Source organism: Artemia sp. Qi Xiang Cuo, chromosome 6 (genome assembly GCF_049724085.1).
Source record: "Artemia sp. Qi Xiang Cuo chromosome 6, ASM4972408v1, whole genome shotgun sequence".
Lineage (NCBI taxonomy): Eukaryota > Metazoa > Arthropoda > Branchiopoda > Anostraca > Artemiidae > Artemia > Artemia sp. Qi Xiang Cuo.
This window is the reverse complement of record NC_142799.1, coordinates 40,733,532-40,760,225: the sequence shown is the minus strand read 5'-3', so window position 1 is coordinate 40,760,225 and position 26,694 is coordinate 40,733,532. Positions and strand designations below refer to the sequence as shown.

At 34.6% G+C, this 26,694-nt stretch overlaps 1 protein-coding gene across 1 annotated transcript in view; it reads right to left on the bottom strand.

Annotated features, from left to right (window-relative positions):
* The window catches only part of LOC148951235 (putative ATP-dependent RNA helicase DHX35), an 86,975-nt gene that overhangs the window by 18,063 nt on the left and 42,218 nt on the right, over window positions 1-26,694 (bottom strand). The window contains exons 6-9 of the mRNA XM_089090192.1: window positions 23,018-23,179; window positions 11,614-11,760; window positions 7,795-7,936; window positions 1,200-1,486 (exon numbers count right to left, since the gene is read on the bottom strand). Of these exons, the coding sequence (XP_088946318.1) occupies window positions 1,200-1,486; window positions 7,795-7,936; window positions 11,614-11,760; window positions 23,018-23,179 (738 nt within the window). The remainder of the gene's footprint in view (window positions 1-1,199; window positions 1,487-7,794; window positions 7,937-11,613; window positions 11,761-23,017; window positions 23,180-26,694) is intronic.

The window sequence follows — 26,694 nt, the reverse complement described above, 5'->3', positions numbered from 1 at the left end:
TCTAAAGGTTTTTGTACTATAAGTCAATATTGAAATTAGAATCTATTCACGTCTAAGTAGCGAGGTAAATGAACAGACTGAATTTGGTGTCAGGTATCAAAATAGTGTTTATGATACATCTCAGGAATGGCTTAGGCATAAAGTTGAAGCTTTCAGGGAACGTTAGAGGACCAAGTGGAGTTCAAATTTTGGGATTGGAGGGAGGGGAGTGTGGAGGAGTGAGAGCACAATTTTTTCTCCGACCCATCCAACGTTTCATACTAGAAGCCCCTATAGGACCTAAAATCTATGCACGGTTAAGTAGCAAGGTAAATGCCGAGGATTTACGTGTTGCCAGGCGATCAAAATGACGCATCAGCAATATTCTGCGAACAGCATTGAAGATCAAGCTGATAATTTCAGGGAGTGCGTAAGGGGAGGGGGCAGGTTGTACACGCTTTTTAGCTGGGAGGAGGGCAGAAGGGACGGTTCTAATGATTTGGTCTCCAGTCTGTTTAAAATGTTTGGCACTATAAGCCCTTGTTGGACTAGAATCTATTCCCAGTGAAGCAGCAATGTACCACCAATAGAAACCGCACTTATCCAGGTTATCAAAATAGCGTATCAGCATTATCTCATGAACAGTTTTGGGGACAGATCTGAAATTTCCAGCTAATGTTGGGGGTCAAGTGGACCTTGAATTTTGACTAAGAGGGGTTGGTCAACTGAAAGAAGCCACCAATCCTGATTATAAAAATGGCGCGTCTGAAACGTCTTGAGGGCGACTTGCGGGGGCGACAAGCTACAACTTTTGGAGGTGGGAGAAGAGGCCAGGGGACTACATGTTTTGTGTTTAAAGGTAGGGGATGTGGGGGCCAACACATGAATATGTCAAATCTACCTAAAAGGTTTAGCATTTTTATTCGTTTTAATTTAGATTTGATTACTCAACTTAAATTTTGTGTGTTTTAGGGTTCATTTCTTCACCTATATCAGTACCTGTTACCTTTCTGTTTGACGTAAATATTCATTTTAATTTCTGTTCATTTGGTTTCATTTACCCATTTATAGTAATTCCTGTTCGTTTCAAATCTGAGTTATTTTATGATTTTATTTCTCCTTGTCTTACGTTTCAATGCGGCTAATTACTTTCACCTAAAAACTTCCTTTCTGGACAATATTTTTAAAATGAATTGAAAAGAGATGGAACTAAGACAAACCTGAACTAATAAGCATCTTTCCGAGGTTTGGGTCAAGAGGTAGTTCTGCTAGATGTAAACCCAAAGGCATTGTTAAATTACAGCTATCATCAATAGCACCATGGGCGTGAAGACGCTCCAAAGCAGAAGCCAAGTTCTTAGATGGGGGTGGTGATAAGTAATCAAAGCGAAGAACATTCTTCATCCCAAGGGCATTTAACTGTAGAACAACTTGACTAATGTCAGTCCTTTGCATTTCCGGAGGTATGCTATTTAACAAAGAGTGAAAAGATTCTTCTGTGTACAGTCTATAAAGAAAATGTAAGGTAAACTATTTTTTGTTATTCTGGAAACTGGGAAATGAGCAAATGTAACTGGCATAAAGTTAGAAACATATAGTTTTCAAACAAAGTTAAAGCTTAGCTGTGTAGCCGATATTACAATGGGACTTAGGTTGGGATAAAATTAAAAAACAACAACTCAAAATTTTTGGGGATTTCTTGGAGATTTGAGATGGTAAATCAGACTCCCTAAACATGGTAACAGTGACGAGTAGCGTTCATAGGTGTTTCAGCCTCAGGCAAATTCAAGCGACGACGTATTCGTAGCAGTGGTAATATGTAGCCATCAAAAGGTTACTGTGCGTACACTATTACTGCTACTTCTACTACTACTAATACTAATAGCTCATTGCATTACCATGATATAGTTTTCTGATAAGGATTTACTATGAAACAATTTAGAGTCCAAATTGTGTAATTCATCACAAATGAAAACCAAACTGGAGATATCTTCTTTCATTTGCTCAGATATTAGACAAAGGCCATTTTTCCTTCTTTTTTCTCCACATTTTTTTACTTGAATAACTTATTATGCTCATAAACAACAAGTATAACAATAGGGAATTTTTTTTTTATAAGACAGTGAAATGCAAATTTAAATAAATATTCCGACTCTATCAACGTCCTCAGCCAAACAAATGAAAAAATATATAAAAGAACTCACATTAAAATACAATCTTTAGAACTAAAATATTTTCAAAACAGTCCTAACATCATTACTTCAGGGAAGTTCAACTAAGTCTTCGTCGCCATCTAGTTATTAAGCTATCTGGAAGACGGATGAATATAATGTCCAATATCTCGTTGTCTTGTGCTCAAAAATTACGGTATACATTCACAAGGATATTGTCTAAAATTGAGTTAATACACACATACACACAAAAAAAATAACGATCATAACCCATAAGTACTAATTTTTTTTTATATATTTATCAATTGTTCTTTTACTGTTGACAGAACATTTCTTTCTATCAACTTTCCAAAACCAATAATCATCCGAGTAATTTTGAAAAGCAGCTATGCGAGGGTCTAAAATTTCTTTTTTTTTCTTTTTTAAGGTGTTTGAATTTTTGTAATCCCTTGTTAGGTATAGGTTGTTCATTTGTCCTCTAGGCATTATGAAACTACTTAAAACGCCTTTTGTAAACAGACTAATTACACTTGGTATTTAATACTGAGCAATGTTCCTTTTGTAATGTTTCATTCCTTTTGTAATGTTTCATGTAATTCTGGTAATTCGATTTCATTAAGTTCATTTTGTTGCGTTGAAAACAGTAAGCTTACTGATTTTTTTCTGATGTATCTCTCGTTTTATGCTATAAGTGGATTTAACCTAACAGAAAATGAAACTTTTAAAATTTTCAGGTATTTCTCTAGACTCAATTACACAATTGTCATTTTTGATGAAACACTTTAAAAATTTTTGCAGCTTCCATATATCTTGTCAATCATTTGTTTCTTGTGTAATTTTGCCTGCATCATAGAGACTTAAAACGATACAACCACTTTTTCGAATGTATTATTAAATATGACGTCATTTAGATAAATATTTCCCCCCCAAAATTAGGGCTCTTAGCGAAGTTTCTCAAACTTCTTACCTATCTAGATCTTTTTTTTAGGCCAGAATATCCCAGGATACAAATTATCCCGAAAAAATATGGAGGCGTTTTCGAGAAAAAAAAAAAAAAAACAACAAAAAACACAATTATTCCTCGTTTATAAAGATAGTGTTTATAGTACCGGGCCCCGGCATTCGGCCAGAGGCAGGCTTCTATATATGGATTCTCATTGTCGCTTGCCTTCTAACCCCAAAAAATTTGCGACAATTTACTGCCTTTTCATATTGCAGTCTTTTCAAATATATTTGAATATTAAAGCAAGTCTGATTTCTAACAAAGTTATCCATTAAGCTTCAAACTTATTGTTTTCTTTTTAAGGTTCTTAAATTGTTATAGTCCCTTGTTAAAATATATACAAATATTTTTGTAATTACCAGTATTATGCTCTTTACGCAATTTAATGTCTTTTCATACTGTTTCTTTTCACAGATATTTGATTATTAAAGCTAGTCCGATTTCTAACAACGATATCTACTAAGCTTCAAACTTTTGTTTTGCTTTTTTTTTAAGTTTTTGAATTGCTGTAATCCCTTGTTAAAATATATATATATATTTTTGCAGCTTTTGCTCTTTACGCAATTTAATGTTTTTTCATAATCAGTCTTTTCAAAGATATTTGATTATTATAGCAAGTCCGATTTCTAACAACGATATGTACTAAGCTTCAAACTTTTGCTTTTTTTAAGGTTTTTGAATTGTTGTAATCCCTTGTTAAAATATATATAATTTTTTTTTGCCATTACCAGTTTTTTACTCTTTAAGCAATTTAACGTCTTTTCATACTGTTGTCTTTTCAAAAACATTTGATTATTGAAGCTAGTCCGATTTCTAACAACGATATGTACTAAGCTTGAAACTTTTGGTTTTCTTTTTTTAGGTTTTTCACTTGTTGTAATCCCTTGTCAAAATATCGAATCATCATTTGAAATAATTGAAAATTTTCTTTTTTTGGGCCTTCCTACTGACGTTATAGAACTGGTTGCGTTTAAACCTGTAAGCTTAATCACGTAGCGAGTGGAATTTATCTAGGAAAACATCTACTTGAGCTAATTCTAAACCTCTGCTTGAACCCGGTATAATACATGAAACAGAATCTGAGGAAAGTAGAACTTTCAAGCCGAAGGTCTTGTGTGTTGTTAGTTCAAATGGCAACAAAGTCGCTACTATTCCTGTATAGACCATACATTGTACTTTGTAATTTTTTCCACACAAATGTGATACAAGATTTTATAAACAAAAATGTTTTACCGGTACCACCTGCTCCATCTATGAAAAAAAATTCTTTCCCAAAATAATTAGGAACATTGGCAGCCTGTAAAATATTGACAACAATTTCAAGCTGTTTTCCTTGCAGAATTTTTAATGGAGCACAATCATGTTCCCTGTAGATGTATTTATATAGATACTTTACCGGACCTGTATTCCCTACATATTCTACCTTTATGTGGCATTGATATTTTTTAATCCTGTGGGGATTAAATGTGGTGACACGCCGCTTATCAAGAATAATTTAGCGATTTCTGAGATCTTTTTCAATAAACAGCCCGGCCACAGGCAAAATCTTCTGTGTTCCTTTAGTCTAATTTAGAATAATGACGACGTCGATACTTTGATTTTTCAACATCGGCATATAACCTGCCTGAATTGTGTTGCTTTATAAAAACAAAGCGGCACTGGAATTTTCCATTTTTATTAATCATACAACTCGCATTTGCATTTAAATTCCCATACGGATTATGAATCATCTACTTTAAGACTAATTCTCTTAATAATGGACCGTTGGAATTTGGAATTTCAGCTGAAATAAGATCATCAATTTTAACTGGATTATGGATTCGATCCTGAGGAATCATGATCAATAGTTAAGACAATTTAGCAATGGCTCTTGCTTTAGCTGCCCGCATTGGTGTTGTCGCAATTGATGGTGCAAATTTTCGTTTATTTGGCCTTTCAACAGACATTATATAATATAAATAATTGATGCGCTGAAAACTCAACAATCTTATTTATGCATATAAAAAAAATGCTTATATGATGTCATAAGAAATGCTTACATGATATACTAACATAGTACATGACGTCATTTGCAAAAACCAAAATTAATACTCTTAACGAATTTTCTCAGACTTCTGACCTATCTAGATTGTTTTTCTATGCGAGAATATCCCAAATTATCAATTTTTCCCAAAAAATATGGACCCGCTTTCGAGAAAAAATACATAAATAAATAAATAAATATATATATATATATATATATATATATATATATATATATATATATATATATAAATATATATATATATATATATATATATATATATATATATATATATATATATATATATATATATATATATATATATATATATATATATATATATATATATATACATTATGAAATACATATCGCCGAATCTTTGTCTTTTAACTAAGATATGGCAGGCGATGATAACCTTATCAATGTCAAAATCCCAAACCCAAACATCATCGCTATCATTTTCAACGTCGACATGTTTTGATTCTCGCTGTCCAGGTTGATTTTCATTGATTTGCTTACATACTCGGTATCGCATGTCTTTTAACCGCGTGTGTCTTTGCTCTTCATTTTGATACGCCGCCGCTTTTCTTCTAACCGAGTGTGGCTTTGCTTATCATTTTCATTTTTGACTCGCTCAAATGCTCGGGACCACATGTCTTCTAACCGCGTTTGTCTTTGCTCTTCATTTTCATTTTTGAAACGCATATCTTCTAACCCCCGTGTCTTAGCTCTTCATTTTTATTTTTGACACGATTTGAAGATACCAATTTTCCCAAAAAAATACAGAGCCAATTTGGAGGAAAAATATACATACATAAATTACAATTACAAACAATTACAAAAATTGTTTTTTTATTTGATTTCTGATCGTTTTTTAAATAATGCCAAGAAATCTGGTCCTATCTCCATGGAGAAATCCCCATCCCCACGGAAATATTCTCTAGACAATTCAATCTCGATGAAAATTAACCATGGACAACTACCCTTAACAAACCCACGTGTAAAACTGAGACGGAAAAGAGAAAGCAAGAATTACAAAATAATTTTGAATAGGAATCCTGGCAAATTTCCCCAGTGTAAAATTTCCCCTAACAAAATAGCCCCCTAGAAAGTTCTTCCGTGGAAAACCTCCCAGCAGAAAATTCACCCCCCCCCACCACAAAAAGTATGCATACATTTATATGGCCCAATAACAAATACTATGCGTAAACAATGGGCAAATTTTATAACTTAAAGGCATCTCCCGTGGGACAACGGAGGGGGGGGGGTCTAGTAATATCCAAAGGCAGAGTTATTGCTACTTTCAATTATGACGAACAAAATGGGTATCTCAAAATTATTATCGGACGATTTTGGGGAAAAAAGGGCGGAGAGGGGGCCTAGTTGCCCTCCGATCTTTTTGGTCACTTAAAAAGGGCACTAGAACTTTTAATATCCATTAGAATGAGCCCTCATCTAATATTTTAGGACCCCAGGGTTGACACGATCACCCCTGGAAAAAAAACAAAAAGAAAAAACAGCAAACAAATAAACACACATCCATAATCTTCCTTCCGGCAAAAAATAGAAAATTCAAAACTTTGGCATAGAAGGTTGAAACCTTTGAAAAAAGGTTCTTTCATACGCTGAATCTGATGGTGTGATTTTCATTAAGACTCTTCGATTTTTAGGAGGTGTTTTCCCCCTTTTTGGAAAATCAGACAAATGCTCTTAGGCTCTTAGCCTTTGATGTGTAGCACTAAAACTAATGAAACTTATATATTTGGAATAAGCATAATAAGCCAATTCTTTTGATACATCTATCGGTATCAAAATTCCATTTTTTTTAGTTACGGTTACTATTGAGAAGCGTCACTCCTTACTTACAGTTTGTTACCATGAGCTGTTTGACAATTCTTGAAAAACACTAAAATCTGAACAAAGGTGAGAGAAACTAACAAGTAAAACTAAAGTTTGAATTAAATGTCAGCTTAGAAATGTCAACTTTAAATGTCAACTTAGAAATGTCTTTCTAAGTTTAACGCTCTTAGTAATGAAAATGATTAAATCCCAATAACTTACCCCGACTTAGAAAAAACAACGAAAAAGAATAACATGCCTAGATTTTAGAAATGGCTAAAACCAGAAAGGGACTAGATTCTTACTATAATTATCAAATTTTGACTTCTTTCCAACAGTCTAATTTTTTGAATATTTAATCAGATCTAACACTCCTATTATTTAAATAATTTACACAGATGATATCTTTAATTTAAAAACTGAAATAACTTATAGATAGCATGAAGACAGAACATTCTTATTCCATTTTTTTTACCTTGCATTTTTCTTGGCCTGTTCTTAAATTTTCGTATGGCGCATATCAGGGGATTAAATCTACCCTTAAACTAAATACATTCTGCATAACTGAGCCACAGCTAAACAATTGTGCAAACTTCACATTCGCGCAATAAAATTAATTTTCTTTGCTGCATTTGAAAATGGCTAAAACATAAAATACAGTTAGGCGCAGACATTGGCTTGTAGTTGAACACAGACTATTCATTCAAACTTTATCAGAAATTTTGAAAAGTATTTCATCTGATTGCAAAAAAAGAAGCAAAAAGTCAGTGTAAGCTAACCTGAAAACCTTTCCCCTGCGTGTTCGTCCTGCTCTACCTGCCCGTTGTGTTGCCGACGCTTTTGATACAGGAACTACTCCAAGAGAATCCATCCTTGTTTCTGGGTCGTAGCAGCGTAGCTTCATAAAACCAGAATCAACAACTGGAAAAAGACAAGAAGGGAAATTACTACAGAAGGGATTAGTTAGAACAAAAGTAGTATAGATAGTAGAATATAGAAATAGTTAGTTAGGATTATTTAGTATAGAACCAATTAGTATAGAGGAAGATAGAAGGGAAATAGTTTTTGGCACGAACTGACCGTTTCTCGCCTTATACAACACAGTTTCTGGATCTGTGTTTTCTGGAACTGTGAAATAACACAGTTTCTGCATAATTCTTATCTTTTGAATTTGCTAGGAGGGCCGTACCTAAGATTTTGATCCAGAAAGAAAGGAGGAGGGGTCTATTAATCTATTTTTCAAGGGAGGAGGGAGTCACTGATTAAAAGTAAACGATAATGATTGGCCAAAAAAGTGTTATACAGCCTTGCTGGATAGCTACCTCTACAGCTGGTAATTATCCAATAATCCAGCCAAAAGAAATTTCAGCACTGAGTCAATGGAGTCCCCAATCTTACTGAAAAAAAAATAACATCTTGTTTTCCTATATAAGCATGTCATGGGATGTCCCATTTTTACCAAACAAACGCCAGGAACATAAATTTTATTCAGCAGCATTTGAAACTATGAAGGTAGAATTTTGCCTGAATCTTTATGAGTTTCAAAAAGAGGATTTAAATTACTTGAGAAGGATCTTAATTTTAAGGCAAGTTGGCCAGGTATTATCACAACACAAAGTAAGAGGGCTGAGGATATTAAAAACTTGGGAAAAAAGAGTATTTATTTTTTATATATCGTCAGTTGATAGCAATGACCTGATATGGAACTGAAAAAAAAATAACATCTTGTTTTCCTATATAAGCATGTCATGGGATGTCCCATTTTTACCAAACAAACGCCAGGAACATAAATTTTATTCAGCAGCATTTGAAACTATGAAGGTAGAATTTTGCCTGAATCTTTATGAGTTTCAAAAAGAGGATTTAAATTACTTGAGAAGGATCTTAATTTTAAGGCAAGTTGGCCAGGTATTATCACAACACAAAGTAAGAGGGCTGAGGATATTAAAAACTTGGGAAAAAAGAGTATTTATTTTTTATATATCGTCAGTTGATAGCAATGACATACCTATTAAGTAGTTTTTGAGGGTTGCCATATGCATATAGCTGCAGAAAAAGTATTTTTTTAGACAATTAGAAATACAAATACTACTTCATATAGTTGATTGTGTCGGTGCGATACATCTAGCATCAGCCAATCTGAAAACTATGACGCGATGCTTTAGATGTTTTGTCTCACAACTTGGGGACCGAGCTAAAGCACCCAGGAAAGTTTTTTGTCAGGCTTTCACCCAAAACGTCTTTGGCCTTTTCACTGCATAATACAATACACATTGGATGTCTGATTATACCCAAAAAAAAAATCATTGAAATATTATCAGGTTCTAAAAATTTGCATTTTGTATGTTTACATGTTTCCTTTTTAAGGTTAACAAAAACTTATGGATAAATAACAAGACTTAAACATGCAATGGAATCTATTTTAGGCACTGAATTACTGCTTCACATATACATTCTGCCTTTTTTTGGGCATTGTCTTTTAATATTTTTCATCTCTTCGACACGTTTTTGTATGTGTACATGTTTCCTTTCTATGGTATAAAAAATAAAAATAAAGTTATAAAATTTTGGATGAAATTTTCATTTTACATCGAAATTTCACTCTTTAAAAGATTTTTTCTTTGGTATTTGGTATCAGTTTTATTTTTCTGTCAGTATTTCTCACGAATGTTGAAGCAGACGGTATTAATCGTGTGACGTTTTCATATAATCCAAGTGACTCTCGGCGGCGATCTATGTTCTCACCAAGGACTCTTAAGTGCAAGGATGTAAGCATCCATCGGGATAATATAAAAAAAAACTGAGCTCCGCAATCCAGGGAGAAATCTCGATCCTATTTTTATTTTCACATTTGAGACCAGTTTTATGTTATGCTGTTTATTAGCATATTGCCATGTAAAGCACGCATACCTAATAGAAATTTCTTGTTGTTACTTCAATCATTGCCCAATGAGAAAATTAAACCCACATTCGTGATAAAATTAATAGCAACAGTAACAAGTCAAGACACAAACACAATATTATACTAATGGTTATACTTATTGATGAGAAGACTCATCAGTGTTCATCTTTTAATTTAGTTTTCATTATTAGAACTTGGACATACTTTTCAACCCTGGGCTACTCGGATGGATTTAACGAATCAAACAAACACATTTAGAAACAATAGGGAACATTTTCTCAAGACAGTAGAATTCAATTCAGTGGATATTCCGGCCCTATGTCCAATTATAACACCAACAAATATATATATATATATATATATATATATATATATATATATATATATATATATATATATAAACTTACACTAAAATGTGAACTTTAAAACTAAAAATGTTTTTAAAACTTTTAAAACAACCTTGCTTTTTTTGGAAGTAATCTTACTTTTTTGCAGCAAGCCTTAGCTTTGCAAGCTTGTATTTCATTACTTTATTTGGTTAGAAAGAATTCTATCATCTCATATAACTTTATTTATAAGTCCTGCTTGAATTTTGTGGAAGTATTGTTGTTAGGGCTGTTTTAAAAGTTATGTTAAAAACATTTTTAGTTTTAAAGTTCGCATTTTAATGTAAGATGTTTATATATATATATATATATATATATATAGCCGAAATATCCACTAAATTGAATTCCACTGTCTTGAGAAAACTTTCCCTATTGATTCTAAGTGTGTTTGTTTGGTATTTAAAGGCAGTGTGGTCTTCGTCGCTATTTAGGTTTAACGGATCCCACATGGTTTTCGCTTTTGCATAACTAAGTTGGTATGGAAGATGAAAACGGGAAATCTCTTGGAGTTTTTTTCATGATTTGCACTTTCCTTCTGAATTTCATCACTGAATAGGCAATATTTTCCTGACTCGACCCTTAATAAACACCTGGCGAAGAACACTAATAATTTTTAGAGTTATTTTTATAACGACCTCTATCCTCTCTATAGCTGTCCCACGTTCTGCTTTTTTTTGCAGTGCCTTTTGGTATACATATATATTAATGTATGTGTGCATATACACAATAAATATACATAGGTGTGTGTGTGTGTGTGTGTATGCGTGCGTTTGCACATATACACGGATTATCATATGAAGCAGACTTGAATAATACACGTTGCTTGTTGTTACTATCATCATGGTTCTACGAAGAATCTTGCATTCAAATCTACAATAAAAGGAATAGCGATAATGGTAAGCATATATAAATTAAATTATTATATTAGCCGTTATTAGCATTAATAACCAAATTTATTACAAATAGCTTAATTTAATTCATTTTTTTTTAAAATCAAAGCTTAGAGACATTTTTTAAAGCCTGAATCCCAAAGCTTTTTTTTATGTGAATGCTTTAATATATACTTTTGCAACATCAGAACATAATCCACGCATGTTCCAAAATACATCGAATTACAATTATGGGCATTCGTAGCTAAGGAGCTTATGTTCATTGATTTTAAAAGTTCAGTGGTTAGCATTGAGGTAAGTATGTAGAAAGTTCAACTAAAAATCATGAAGCAAAAACCTTTAAGTTGTGGGGCATATATTACTTTGTATAGTGAAATGAACAGAATATATTGCAAATTTTTTCTATATAAGTAAGCATACCATAAGTTATATTAGGTATAGTCAGCGATGTTTCTGCCACATTAGTTGATACTATCACCTTTCTTACCCCATGAGGAGCTCGCTGAAATACACGTAATTGGTCACGGTTTCCTAACGACGCAAACATAGGCATGGGCATCATCTCTCCTAAAAATAATAATAAGGCAACAGAGTCAGAAACCATGAACACATGATTCCACACTATCTAATGAAAGATGGATCCTATACATTAGGCAAATAAATATGGTTCAATGTGGGAAAATTAACACTTAAAAACGGCTGTGTTCTATAGAGAAAGAGAGAAAGAGAGAAAGAGAGAGAGAGAGAGAGAGAGAGAGAGAGAGAGAGAGAGAGAGAGAGAGAGAGAGAGAGAGAGAGATAGAGAGAGAGAGAGAGAGAGAGAGAGAGAGAGAGAGAGATAGAGAGAGAGAGAGAGAGAGAGAGAGAGAGAGAGATAGAGAGATAGAGAGAGAGAGATAGATAGAGAGAGAGAGAGAGAGAGAAAGAGAGCGAGAGACAGACAGACAGAGAGAGAACTCACAACGATACTGGAAATTTTCTAGAATTTATCTATTCACTTAAAGTCCGATAAAATAGAATTCCTCCATATAAAAACGTTTTTCCTCCACTCACTCGATAGCATTGAAAATAATTGCATAAAGTCTTATGTACCGGATAAGAATAAGTACATAAAAGACATCTAGAAAATTCATACATGCCACCAATCAGTACAGCATGCCTACAACCATTTATGGCAAATATAACTAAGATAAGATTTATTAATAAAAAAAAATCCAATATAACCCCCCCCCCCCCCCGCAAAGCTCCATGGCCGGGAATACAGGGAGAAAAAACAAACAAAAGACACAAATAGGAGACAAAAAGAAGAAAAATAAAAAAAAACAAATGCAAACTAAAAAGAGAAAATATTAATCAGCCGCCAGTTGACGATAAGCCATAAAAAAAGATAAAGTAATTAAAATCAAGCAACGGCTTATTATTAGAACTATTTGTTTCAAGTATAAGGTTCCTTGCTTTGTCATATAGTGGGGAAATAAGTGACGTAAGATTGAATTAAACTGTGCAAAAATTATTCCGGCCCTGGAAAATTTGTGTTTGAGCTTTCCAAGAATTCCAAAATTCCTCGATATCCTCGTTTTGATTTGACTAATACGATACAAGAAGGAAAAATCCTCATAAAGTAGAATACCCAGGAACCAAACATAATGATCACTAGGTTGAGTGAGAGAGCGCATTGAAAGATGAATTTTCAAAAGTTAGGAACAGGTGTGAGAAATTTACGAGAAAATCAGGAAGCTCGACTTTGCAACATTTAATACTAAGTAATTAGCATCGAACCACAGAATTACTCTGTCAAACAAAACATTCAACTTAATACGAATCTCAGGTTTCGTTCTGACAGTAGTGCCAAGGATACTGTCGTCAGCGATGGTAACTAGATTTTCGCCACCCTTTGAGGAAGATCTACATTTGTGAGCATGGAAAGATTTGGGGGGACCCCACCGGACAACAAACTTTTTGGTTTTTATTCCTAATCGTAAAAAAAAGATCAATAACATAAATTAAGAGCAACACTGGATCTAGAACTGAGAACTGTGGGACACCAAACTCAAAAAGAGACGGTGAGTGAAAATGGGGATTTACGGCAATAGCCCTTCCAGACAAAAAAAAATCCAACCAAGCACCAGCATTCCCTCTTATACCGTAATATTTGGTTTCAAGAAACCAAAATGTTTTCGGACTTCTAAAAATATAGCAGCAGGAATCAGACCAGAATCAAGAGCCGAATGTAGAAAATTTAAAAGGGCTGCACAAGCAAACTCTATTGAGTGCTTTACTCGGAAGCCAAACTGAAAAAAAAAAAAATCTATACTTATGAAAAGGAAAGAAGTTGGTAAAGCATAGGCTTCCAGAAATTCTGTCAAATACCGACAGTGTAAATACCGGCCGATAGTTAGTTGGACCATTCCTAGGTCAACTATTACATAAAATGAGATCGCTTAAGTGAACTGAAAAAATTCCATTCTCGAAAGACAGATTTATAAGTTTTGTCAAAGGAGAAATAATTGAAGGAAGAACTAATTTCACTATCTTGGTGGGTATATAACCAGGACCAGAACAAGTTGAACCTTTAAGACCTTTAATTAAAAAAAAATCTCTAATGAAGAAGTTTTTCAAAGAAAAGTAAAGGCCTAAAGGCCTAAGTTTACTTAAACTTAAGATCAATGACGCAATAGGCTTTGAACTTTTGCCGTTAGGGAAGGGGACAGGATCTAAACTCTTGTTTGTAGTGATTTTTGTTCGTTTTAAGCTTGATTTGCATATTAGATTTAAGTTTTACTCGTTTTAAGATTTATTTATTTATTTATATTAGTACCTGTTGTATGTTTGTTTGCTAAGATTGTTTATTTAATTTCTGTTTGTTTTGAGCTTTATTTATTCTTTAACAGTAAAAGAATTTTGTTGGTTTTATGCTTGATTTGCATATTCAAATTAAGTTTTACTTATTTTAAGATGTATTTATTCATTTATATGGTACCGGTTGCATGTTTGTTTGCTATGATTGTTTATTTAATTTCGGTTCGTCTTGGGTTTAATTAATACTTTAATAGTAATTTCTGGTCGTTTTGAGTTTGAAGTATTACAGATCTTTATTGCTGCTGATCTTAAGTTTAATAATGCATTTACTTTTCTTTGAAAGACTTCTTTTCAGAAAGTTTTTTTTTTTAATTAATTTCTGTTCGTTTTTGATTACCAAAGTTCAAAGTTTTACAAAATCCCCTATTTCAAAATTAATTGCTTTTCAACATCGAAATTTCATCAAAGTATCAAAACCAGTGTCAAAGTAAAGAAAGTATCAAAGTAATAACAAGCAACTTACATAACTTACAGCCCTTGCCCCGTAAATAAGTAAATCCAAGTAGCAGAGTAAACAAAGTATCAAAGAAACATCAACTTGCATGACTCACAACCCTTTCCCTGGAGCTGGGAGGGGCTTTCAACCCCGGAAGCATAATTTTCGGCCTTTTGAATATTAGGAACAAAATGGCTATATCAAAATTTTGACCAGATACATTTGGAAAAAAGGGGTGGGGGGGGGGCTGGTTGCCTTATGATCACTTTTGACTCTTAAATTTTTGCGAGAAGCTTAAGGTTAAAGAAAACTACTTAGAACAAAATGGCCATTTCAAAACTTTAATCGGATGCATTTGGGGAAAAAGGGGCAAGAGAGGGGGGGCTGGCAAGAGAGGGGCAAGAGAGGGGGAGGGGGCTGGTTACCTTCTGATTCCTTTTGAATCTCGAAAAAGGCAAAAGAAATTTTAATTTTCAATCGAAGGAGGCTCCTCACAAGTTTGTACGACCGCGACTTCCACAAAAACTCTATGTTAACGATGGGTAACTTGCATAATTTATGGCCCTTTCCCCAAGGACGGTAGGGGGGGGGGTCAAACTAGGAACACTCTTACTTGACATTTGGACTATTTTGAACTAAACAACTATCTCAAAATTTTGATCCCATTAATTCGAGGAAAAGGGCTTGAGGGGAGGGGCTAGTCGCCCTCCGAACACTTCTGACTCTTAAAAAGGAACTGGAACTTTCAATTTTCGTTCAAACAAGCTTCCTCTAAAGTTTATACGACCACTATTTCCATAAAAACCTGATATACTTCTGAGGCATAACTTACAACCCTTGTTCCGGGCACTAGGGATTATGTCAACCCCAAAGGTATTGTTATATGATCATTCAACTATTTTGAAAAAACGACTTCGTCTTGGGTTTAATTTATACTTTAATAGTAATTTCTGGTCGTTTTGAGTTTGAAGTATTACAGATCTTTATTGCTGCTGATCTTAAGTTTAATATGGCATTTACTTTTCTTTGAAAGACTTCTTTTCAGAAAGTTTTTTTTTTTAATTAATTTCTGTTCGTTTTTGATTGCCAAAGTTCAAAGTTTTACAAAATCCCCTATTTCAAAATTAATTGCTTTTCAACATCGAAATTTCATCAAAGTATCAAAACCAGTGTCAAAGTAAAGAAAGTATCAAAGTAATAACAAGCAACTTCCATAACTTAACCCCGTAAATAAGTAATTCCAAGTAGCACAGTAAACAAAGTATCAAAGAAACATCAACTTGCATGACTCACAACCCTTTCCCTGGAGCTGGGAGGGGCTTTCAACCCCAGAAGCATAATTTTAGGCCTTTTGAATATTTGGCACAAAATGGCTATATAAAAATTTTGACCAGATGCATTTGTAAAAAAGGGTTGGGGGGGGGGACTGGTTGCCTTATGATCACTTTTGACTCTTAAATTTTTGCGAGAAGTTTAAGGTTAAAGAAAACTTCTTAGAACAAAATGGTCATTTCAAAACTTTAATAGGATGCATTTGGGGAAAAAGGGGCAAGAGAGAGGGGGGGGGGGGTCAAAATGGTCATTTCAAAACTTTAATCGGATGCATTTGGGGAAAAAGGGGCAAGAGACGGGCAAGAGAGGGGGGGGGGGCTGGTTACCTTCTGATTCCTTTTGACTCTCGAAAAAGGCAAAAGAAATTTTAATTTTCAATCGAAGGAGGCTCCTCACAAGTTTGTACGACCGCGACTTCCATAAAAACTCTATGTTAACGATGGGTAACTTGCATAATTTATGGCCCTTTCCCCAAGGACTGTAGGGGGGGGGGCAAACTAGGAATACTCTTACTTGACATTTGGACTATTTTGAACTAAACAACTATCTCAAAATTTTGATCCCATTAATTCGAGGAAAAGGGATTGAGGGGAGGGGCTAGTTGCCCTCCGAACACTTCTGACTCTTAAAAAGGAACTGGAACTTTCAATTTTCGTTTAAACAAGCTTCCTCTAAAGTTTATACGACCACTATTTCCATAAAAACCTGATATACTTCTGAGGCATAACTTACAACTTTTGTTCCGGGCACTAAGGATTATGTCAACCCCAAAGGTATTGTTATATGATCATTCAACTATTTTGAAAAAACGACTTCGTCTTGGGTTTAATTTATACTTTAATAGTAATTTCTGGTCGTTTTGAGTTTGAATTATTACAGATCTTTATTGCTGCTGATCTTAAGTTTAATATGGCATTTATTTTTCTTTGAAAGACTTCTTTTTCAGAAAGTTTTTTTTTAAATTAATTTCTGTTCGTTTTTGATTACCAAAGTTCAAAGTTTTACAAAATCCCCTATTTCAAGATCAATTGCTTTTCAACATCGAAATTTCATCAAAGTATCAAAACCAGTGTCAAAGTAAAGAAAGTATCAAAGTAATAACAAGCAACTTCCATAACTTAACCCCGTAAATAAGTAATTCCAAGTAGCACAGTAAACAAAGTATCAAAGAAACATCAACTTGCATGACTCACAACCCTTTCCCTGGAGCTGGGAGGGGCTTTCAACCCCAGAAGCATAATTTTAGGCCTTTTGAATATTTGGCACAAAATGGCTATATAAAAATTTTGACCAGATGCATTTGTAAAAAAGGGGTGGGGGGGGGGGCTGGTTGCCTTATGATCACTTTTGACGCTTAAATTTTTGCGAGAAGTTTAAGGTTAAAGAAAACTTCTTAGAACAAAATGGTCATTTCAAAACTTTAATAGGATGCATTTGGGGAAAAAGGGGCAAGAGAGAGGGGGGGGGGCGGTGGTTACATTCTGATTCCTTTGACTCTCGAAAAAGGCAAAAGAAATTTTAATTTTCAATCGAAGGAGGCTCCTCACAAGTTTGTACGACCGCGACTTCCACAAAAACTCTATGTTAACGATGGATAACTTGCATAATTTATGGCCCTTTCCCCAAGGACTGTAGGGGGGGGGGGTCAAACTAGGAACACTATTACTTGACATTTGGACTATTTTGAACTAAATAACTATCTCAAAATTTTGATCCGATACATTCGAGGAAAAGGGCTAGTCGCCCTCCGAACACTTCTGACTCTTAAATAGGAACTAGAGCTTTCAATTTTCGTTCAAACAAGCTTCCTCTAAAGTTTATACGACCACTATTTCCATAAAAACCTGATATACTTCTGAGGCATAACTTACAACCCTTGTTCCGGGCACTAGGGATTATGTCAACCCCAAAGGTATTGTTATATGATCATTCAACTATTTTGAAAAAACGACTATCTCAAAAGTTAAACTGGATTCATTTTGCAAAAAAAAACGGCGGGGGAGGGGGGGGGGCTATTTTTCCTCCGATCACTTTGGCTCTTTTAAAGGGGAATTATCATTTCAAATTTACAATCAAAATGAGTCTCCTCCAAAGTTTATACGACCATTCCCTTCCATTAAACCTTATATACCCCCGTGGCATAACTTACAATCCTTGACCCCGGGATTTGCGGGGCGGTGTCAACCCTACAGACAGTGTTATATGACGGATGAACTATTTTGAACAAAAAGGCTATCTAAAAATTTCGACCAAATTCACTTGGAGAAAAAGGGCGGGGGAGGGGGAGAGGGTATAGTTGAATTCTAATTACTTTTGACTATTAAAAAGGGAAACAAATCTTTCAATTTCCAATCAAATGAGCCACCTCCAAAGTTCATATAGCTATTCCTTCCATAAAAAACCTTATATGCTCCCGGGGCTTAACTTAAAACACTTGCCCCGGGCTCTGGGGCAAACTTGGTCCGGGCTCTGGCAAGGGCTCTAGTTGTCTTCCGATCACTTTTGACTCTTAAAAAGCGAAATAGATCTTTCAATTTCAATCCAATCAAATGAACCCCCTCCGAAGTTTATACGGCCATACCTTCCATAAAAACCTTATAGCCCCCGGAGCATAACTTACAACACTTGCCCCAGGCTCTGGGGGGGGGGGAGGCAGTGTCAACCCCGGAGTTTTTGTTATATGATCTTTGGTCTATTTTAAACGAAATGGTTATCTAAAAATTCGATCGGATGCACTTGGGGAAAAGATGGCAGGGGAGGGGTTGCTCTACGGCCCCTTTTAACTTTAAAAAGGGAACTAGAACTTTCCATTTCCAATCAAATAAGTCCCTTCTAATGTTTTTACGGCCATCCTTTCCATAAAAACCTTTTATGCCTCCGGGTCATAGCTTACAATGCTTCCCCCGGGTTCTGGGGGGTTTTGTAAACCCCAGAGTTTTTATTATATGATCTTTTGTCTATTTTGAACAAAATGACTATCTCAAAAATTCGATCGGATGCATTTGGGGAAAAGAGGGTGTGGCGCGTGGGGTGGGCGGCTAGTTTCCATCCGATCACTCCTGACTCTTAACAGTGGAACAAGAACTTTCAATTTCTAGTCATTTGAGACCACTCAAATGAGCCTCCTTCAAAGTTTATACGACCTTTCCCTTCCAAAAAACCTTATATGCCCCCAGGGGAGTAGCTTAAAATCCTTGACCTCGGGCTTTGCGGGGCCGTCTCAACCCCACAGGCAGTGTTACATGATACATTAACTATTTTGAACAAAACAGAAATCTCAAAACAAAATGGCAGAACAGAGTAAAAAGAGAGTCAGAAAAAAATGGCTCAAAATGAGCCCCCTCCAAAATTTATACGACCATTCCTTCCATAAAACCTTATATGCCCCCCAGAGCATAAATTAAGACTTGCCGCCGGGTTCTGAGGGGTTGCTCCTACCTTGGAGTTTGTGTTATATGGTCTTTGGTCTATTTTGAACAAGATGACTATCTAAAAAATCAATAGGTAGCATTTGGGGAAAAAAGGCATGGGGGGTGGGATTAGTTCCCCTCCAATCACTTTTGACTCTTAAAAAGGGAACTATAACTTTCAATTTCCAATACTTTGAGCCCCCTCTGAAGTTTATACGATCCTCTCCTCCATATGATCCATATATGCCCCCGTGACATAACTTGCCCCCTGGGCTCAAGGCGGTTGGGTTGACCTCGAAGGTTTTGTTGTCTGATCTTTGAACTATATTGAACAAAATGACTATCTCCAAATTTTGATCGGATACATTTGGGGAAAATAGCTTGGGGGGGGGGGGGGGTAATTGCCCTTCGATCACTTTTGACTCTTAAAAAGGGCACTAAAACTTCCAATTTTCAATCAAATGAAGTTTATACGATCATCCCTTCCATAAAATCATTATATGTCTCCAGGGTGCAACTTACGAAACTTGCCCCCGGGTTCTGGAGGGTTGTGTCGACCGCGGCGTTTTGTTATATGATCTTTCAACTATTTTTAATAAAATTGCTATCTCAAAATTTTTATCGAATGCATTTGGGGAAAAAGGGCGTGGGTCACTCCGATCACTTTTGACTCTTAAAAAGGTCACTAGAACTTTCGATTTCCAATCAAATGACCCCCTCTGAAGTTTATATGATCACGCCTTCCATATGAAATGGTAGAAAAAAAAATATAATAAAGCATTGAAGCCATGTGGCCATTAGTATAGGCAACGCTATAGCGTTGTCTCTCATTGGCTCCAGGGCCAGCGACTTTGAGCAAGTTAAACCAACATACGATTTGAAATCAGGCTTAGATAGACTTTAGCTTTCTGAAGAAACAATTATTTTTCCCATATTTTCAAAATAGGAGGTAAATGACTCTTGAACATTAAGTTGTAAGTCAAAATAATGACTCTTGAACATTAACCATCAAACACGGAGGGATATAAGAGGGCGAAGACAAAGGTTTGAGGACAGAATTAACCATTTGCCAAGTGTTCCGACTATTATTTTCCCAACTCGTTAATTCCTGAAAATAACAAAGGTGTTTAGCCTTCAGAATAACAAAATTATAAATATTCCTAAAGTTTTTAAAACGTTGAAGGCGAGCAGCAGTTGTGCTTGACGATAACTTTTTTTTTTACCTGTAATATTACCAAAGATTATGTATTCTTCTCCAGCTTCTAAGAAGACATGAGGCCATCAATGGATTCAAGAGCATAAATCTTTTACATCTGGAACCACAAGAAGATGTAGTACATACACTGACCATAGACGTTTTGACAGATTCATAAAAGTAGTCAAGCTATGAACAAAATTCATATCTATGTCAAACATATCCCATGGAGTCAAGAGAGTAGCTCAATAGCTATATAACTATAGAAAAGTTTGTCTTCTTTTTTTCTTTAAACAATTGGTCTTGCTTTTCAATGGCTTAGTTGCTACTTTATTAAACGAGCATGTATAAAATAAATCTGATTAAAATGGGAAAATCAAATGTTAACACGCCAATAAAAAAATTTGCTTGTGAGAAGGCAATGTGAGAAAATAAATACTGATGCTAGCGATTTATCTACATGACGCTAAACAGTATTTCATTTTGACAATCTAGGCGGAAAAAATTCTGATTTGGACCATTTTGTACATGACTGATTCGCCATTTATTTTAACTGAGTACCATCAAGAAAATACTAAATTCCATAAATGTACACACTGAAAGGGAACCTCCAGACCCTCTCCCAAATCTCATGATTTTACTATTTTATAGATTTTTCTGCATAACTGTTGTTAAATTTGTTTGTTTTTTAGTATCCATGACTGAAAAAAAAACACAAAAAAAACAAAACCATCACCGTACGTACATATTCAAATCCCAAGCGAATCATCATAATTTCAAAATAAATGTTTCAATGTTCATTTAAGTGTTGTCAAATATTATATAAAAATGACTGACAGTAGTTCATTAAAAAAAAAATTGAGTTTTTAATAAACAGGCTTGTATATATACAGAATACAACAAGTTTTTTTTTCTTGACAACTTTCTCACAAGAGCTCTTAATTTAGAAGAAATAGTAGCAATTTAGAACAGAAAAACTTCAACTTAAAATTTGTTCATGTTTTTTTCGTCATTTTCCAAAACAAATGCCAAAAAACTGCATTTCCTTAAAATTATGATACGAATTTGTGCAACTGGAGCCTTATCAAGGATAGTCTGTTTCTAAATAAAGTTTTGTTTTTCCCATACAATAATGTTCAAAGGCAGAACTATGGATCTACATCTCTCAAAACAAGAGAGAGGGGTTTATGGGAGCAATTAAATATTCAAGCTACAGTGATCATCCCTGTCACGTTTCTTCTTACCACAGATTTCGTTGTCCATTACTTTCATGTGTAACTTCACTTGACGTCATAAATGCAAAAAAAAACCTTTATGCATATTTAATATTCATACCATCAAAGAAATACAATACAATTTAGCTCCAACACTGTTTGGATTAAGCCTTACACAAATGACAAGTACCTCCTTTGTAGAAGTGCTGCTTCAATATTACTGACGGTCATACGTTTAATGCAAAATTCAAAATAAAATAAAAACATCTGAATGGAAATATGTAGACTATAAATACCAAAAAAAGCTTCCCAATGAAAATAGTCAATACTACTGAACTACATCAAAACCTTAAACAAAAAATTTAGCTCCAATATTACAACTTAGCTCCAAAACTGTTTGGATTAAGCCTATGCTGCTTTGGATTAAGTTTGCATTAAGTTAAGCCTATGCTACGTTTGGATAAAGTTTATGCTACTTTTTTTTTCATGTTCCAATTTCATTGATGTTCTAAAATTTAAAATAAATGCCTGCTTAATAGGTAACAGGCTGGAAAACTAATACAAAACGGGCAATTAGGTAAAAAAAACATGAACATTATTTTCATTATTAATAATAGTAAACTTTTCCAAGAGTCACTTCTTGAAGAAAAAATTACTTTTTAAAAATCCCCAATTGAAAAAACTCTAAAACGCAGTAGAATCAGACTCACTGATTTGTCAAATCCGAGCAAAAATTAATAGATTCATAAACATAAGAAGTGCATTGGTTGTATCGAAGCTGGATATTCCCAACTCTGCTTTGCCAAGATAAAAAAAAAACAAGTTTGTGCACGTTTCCATATGCCTTTTACAAGTAGTTGAGCTGGAAACTTCACCTTCCCTTGCTTTAGGTATCCTATTATTTAAGTATAAAACACAACAAAACATTTGAGAGAGTAAAAACATCGAATTCCGCCTAGAATATTCCTCTAATTCCTCCTACACCCTAGAATACCCGAACGGTACACTGCATTCTGCCTTAATAGGTCTATCGGGGCTCTAAATGAGCGTTGAGCTATCAATTGTTAGTCTAATGGTGATCTATACCTTGGAATTGGAGCAGGGGAGCTGAAAAGCAACTAAGACCTAGTCTGAGTCTGCTAAACTGAAGACGTTAATCGGTTGGTACAATGCACTTCCAAGAACTTCATTTGGTTAGCAAAATGCTTAAAAGTTGTCTAAACACATTTTAGTAATTTCAAAAGGCACAATTTCTCATTTTCCCGCAAGCTCTTAATACCAAAATCTGAAAAAAAACTTTCGTCCTTGAAGATTTATCTATTAACTGAATGCCTTTTGGTAATCAAAGTGGCAAGCAGCAACTCGAAAACAAAATTACCGTAAGAGCGTTTAAGTCTATCGACCCAGTCAGTAAGAAGCTCCACAGCTGTTTTGACCTCTTCTTGGCCAGTCAAAAATACCAGAACATCTCCAGGGGGCTCTTTTTTATGAATTTCTACCACAGTTTCAACAGCAGCTTTGATATAATCAGGCAGAGGATCTGAAACAAAGGAAAAAAACCGCTTTATTTGCAATTAACAGCTTTGAACACTTTATTTTATCTCTACAAACATGCCAACTAGCTCTTCACCTATGAAGTTATAAGTGTTTGAATTGAGAGGAACAATTATTACGAAACTGGTTAGGTTTTATCAATAGTTTAATATTTTTTTACGCTTAAACCTGCTTAGTTTATGATTAACAATATTACTAACTAAAATTCTGAAAAGGGGTGAGCCTACCAAGCAATAACAAATTAATATTTCCTTAGATTTAAGGTGCTTTTGCTTGCAATTTTACAACGGCTTACATTTATCAAGGATAACTTTGCATGGATTTGGACATTTCGATTTGGTTGACTGTTTGGTTATACTGTTTTGTCCTAGGTAATTGGATAGCGGAATAAGGTCAAGACTTTGTTCAACTGCTTGTTTATCTCAATTGCTAAAGTAGGAAACAGTTCTTTTCTTTTTCTTTCATTTCCTTTTTTTAACCAATTAACTACCTCTAACACATTTCAAACAGTTCGTGGTAACGAACTGTAAGTAAGGAGCGACTTGGCTCAATAGTAACCGATACTCTAAAAACCAGAATTTTTATACCAAAAGATACATCAAAAGAATCAAAGGTTTTGACTGATTTGAAATATATAAGTTTTATCAACTTTAGTTTTACCAATTAAAAGTCATGTACCTTAGAAAATTTGCCTGATTTTTGAAAAAAGGGAGAAACAAATCCAAAAATTCATAGAAATTTAATGAAAATCCCACCATCAGCTTCAGCGTATCATAAAACCTTACTGTAGAGGTTTCAAGTTCTTATCTGTAAAAATGTGGAATTTTGTACTTTTGTCAGAAGAAAGATCACGGATGCGTGTTTTTTTGTTGTTTTTTTTGTCTTTTTTTTTTTATTTTCCCAGTGGTGATCATATCGATCCAGTGGTCTTAGAATATCGTCATAGGGCTCATTCGAACGGAAATGAAAAGTTCTAGTGGCCTTTTTAAGTGACCAAATAAACTACAGGACAACGTGTCCCCTTCCTACGCTAATTTTTTCCCCGTGATCATCCAGTCACAACTTCTCGATATCCGTTTTTTCAGTGGAGTTAAAAATTTAATAAATATGTCTTTGAGGATGACATAATAGCCCAAAGTTCCCGGGGGAATGGCTACAAGTTATAAGCTTTACATATTGTTTACATGTAGTATTGGTTTTGGGGAAGTATACATTTTTTTTCAGGAGGAATTTTTTTAGGGGGGGGTCTGGGTCGGAATAAGGGTTATGGGTGTGCATCTTTCCATGGAGGATATTTCCTGGGGGGAAGGAGCATTTCCATGAAGGGGGTTCCAGAATTCTCAGCATTATTAAAAAAAACGAACAGAAATTAAATAAAAAAACAGTTTTTTTCAAATAAAAATAAGGAGCAACATTAAAAAACAAACAGAAATTTTATTATGTAAATGAGAGGGTTCACACCCCCTAGTCAATACCTCAGTCTTTATGCTAAAGTTTTTTAGTACTTTCAAAAGAGCTATCTATTCTAATTAACCGGCCTTTGTGATTCAGGGGTTTGTGATTCGAACAAAATTCGAACTTTAACATAAAGAGCGAGTTATTGAATTGGGAGCGAACTCCCTAATATACGTAATAAAAACATACGAATATAGAAATTCGTTACGTAAGTTAATTCGTAAGTTACGTCAGAACAAAATTTCGAAAAAGCCAATTAGCCAAAAAAAAAAAGGAAAATTATTATGCAAATTTCGTTTTAATTATTCATGTACGGTGAGCCAATTAATTAAAAAACGTTCAGGAATTAAATTAAAAAAAAAAAGTTCTTTTAACTGAAAGTAAGGAGCGACATTAAAACTTAAAACGAACAGAAATTATTCCGTATATGAAAGGGGCTGTCCCCTCCTCAACGCTTCGATCTTTACGCTAAAATTTGACTTTCTCACAACTCTATTTTTTTAAACAATAAAAAACTTTAGCGCAAAGAGCGAGGCGTTGTGGAGGGAACAGCCCCTTTCATATACGGAATAATTTTGTTCGTTTTAAGTTTTAATGTCACTCCTTACTTTCAGTTAAAAAAACTTGTTTTTTTTAGTTAATTATAATTAAAAAGCATCGTGAATTACGGAAGACTTCCCACCTTATAAAGGTTTAGTCAGATCATGTGCAAGTTCTAGCCAAAGTGTCGGATGAACCTCGCATAAGAATAAATTTTTCACGTAAATGTGCAAGTTTGTGGCTTGTCGTTGTTTATCTTGATGTGTTGATATTCGTTTTGATTGATGGCTTTACATCTTGGTTTGGCGCTTACCTATATTTATTTCGTCTTTTTTTCCTCAGATACCCAATATTGAAAACTGTTACCAGAGGCGTCACTAGCTAAAATATTGGGAGGGAAGGGGATTTTATTGACCGCTTTTAGTCAATTAATAAACAACATAACATACATTTCTTTCATACCCTATAACTGGATAGGATTTGCTTCTTGTATTGTTTTATCGTAAGAAGCCTTTGCACTTAGTCACCTAGCAAGGGCATTTTGAATAGCGTTGGAGAGTTCTCTTTTCTCTCTGAAGTGCAAAGATACAGCTCGTGTTGGTGACGCTTGAACAGTGTTGGATGGGAAAAGTTTCTAAGGATCGTTATGTCCAACTCCTGGGCATTTTCTTGACGGAAATATATATTTTAAACACTATTAACCTAACTAAAATGGAGGTATGTAGAGATATTAGTATTTTAAAGAAGTTTGAACATATTTGTCATGAATTTATTTTGAAAATCCTCTATCACTGCTTAACCCAGCCTCTTGTCTATTATTGTCTGATTATAATCGGACAAGGAAAAGGGGACGTATGAATAATTATTTGTACGTCAAATTTTCTTTGTCTTCTAACACCGCTTTCTGTGGTTTATGATACAACAAGAAATGTTAATTAGGAAGCTAATTATTTAGCGACTAAACTGCTACTTGATCCACAATCACCGTATATTCTTTCAAGTGCATCTTTTTGTCAGGCCAACGTGGATCTTCCAAAGGCCCTTAGCATTCTTCTGTCTTTGTTCCATCTCATTATAATCTTCCTAATTCAAGGAATATTTCAAGTTCTTCTTATTCCATCTGTAACGGTCAGATTTAAATCCTTCCACCTCGGATTATATTGTTTGGTGTATGTTTGGTATTAGGTATATGTTGCCAAAATCGACAATACAGTATTACTCGCTTGAAGCCTTTCAAACAATTTTTTTTTAAGTTTTTTGGTTTCTGATTGATTTTTATTTCTTTCCCTTGGGTAGGTGTATCCACGATAAATAAGAGCCTGTTAAAATTTTGCTGGGTAGTTTTTATTCTTGGGCGTTTTTCGCTTTTCTCTCCAGTTTTTTTTTTTTTTTAGATATTTAGTTAGTTGCTAAATAATATGTGTAACACCCCCTCTTCTCTTTTACGGGCCTTGGGGCTTTTGGGGGGACTTGTGTCACGTGTCTATTTATGAATGAAACTTATCA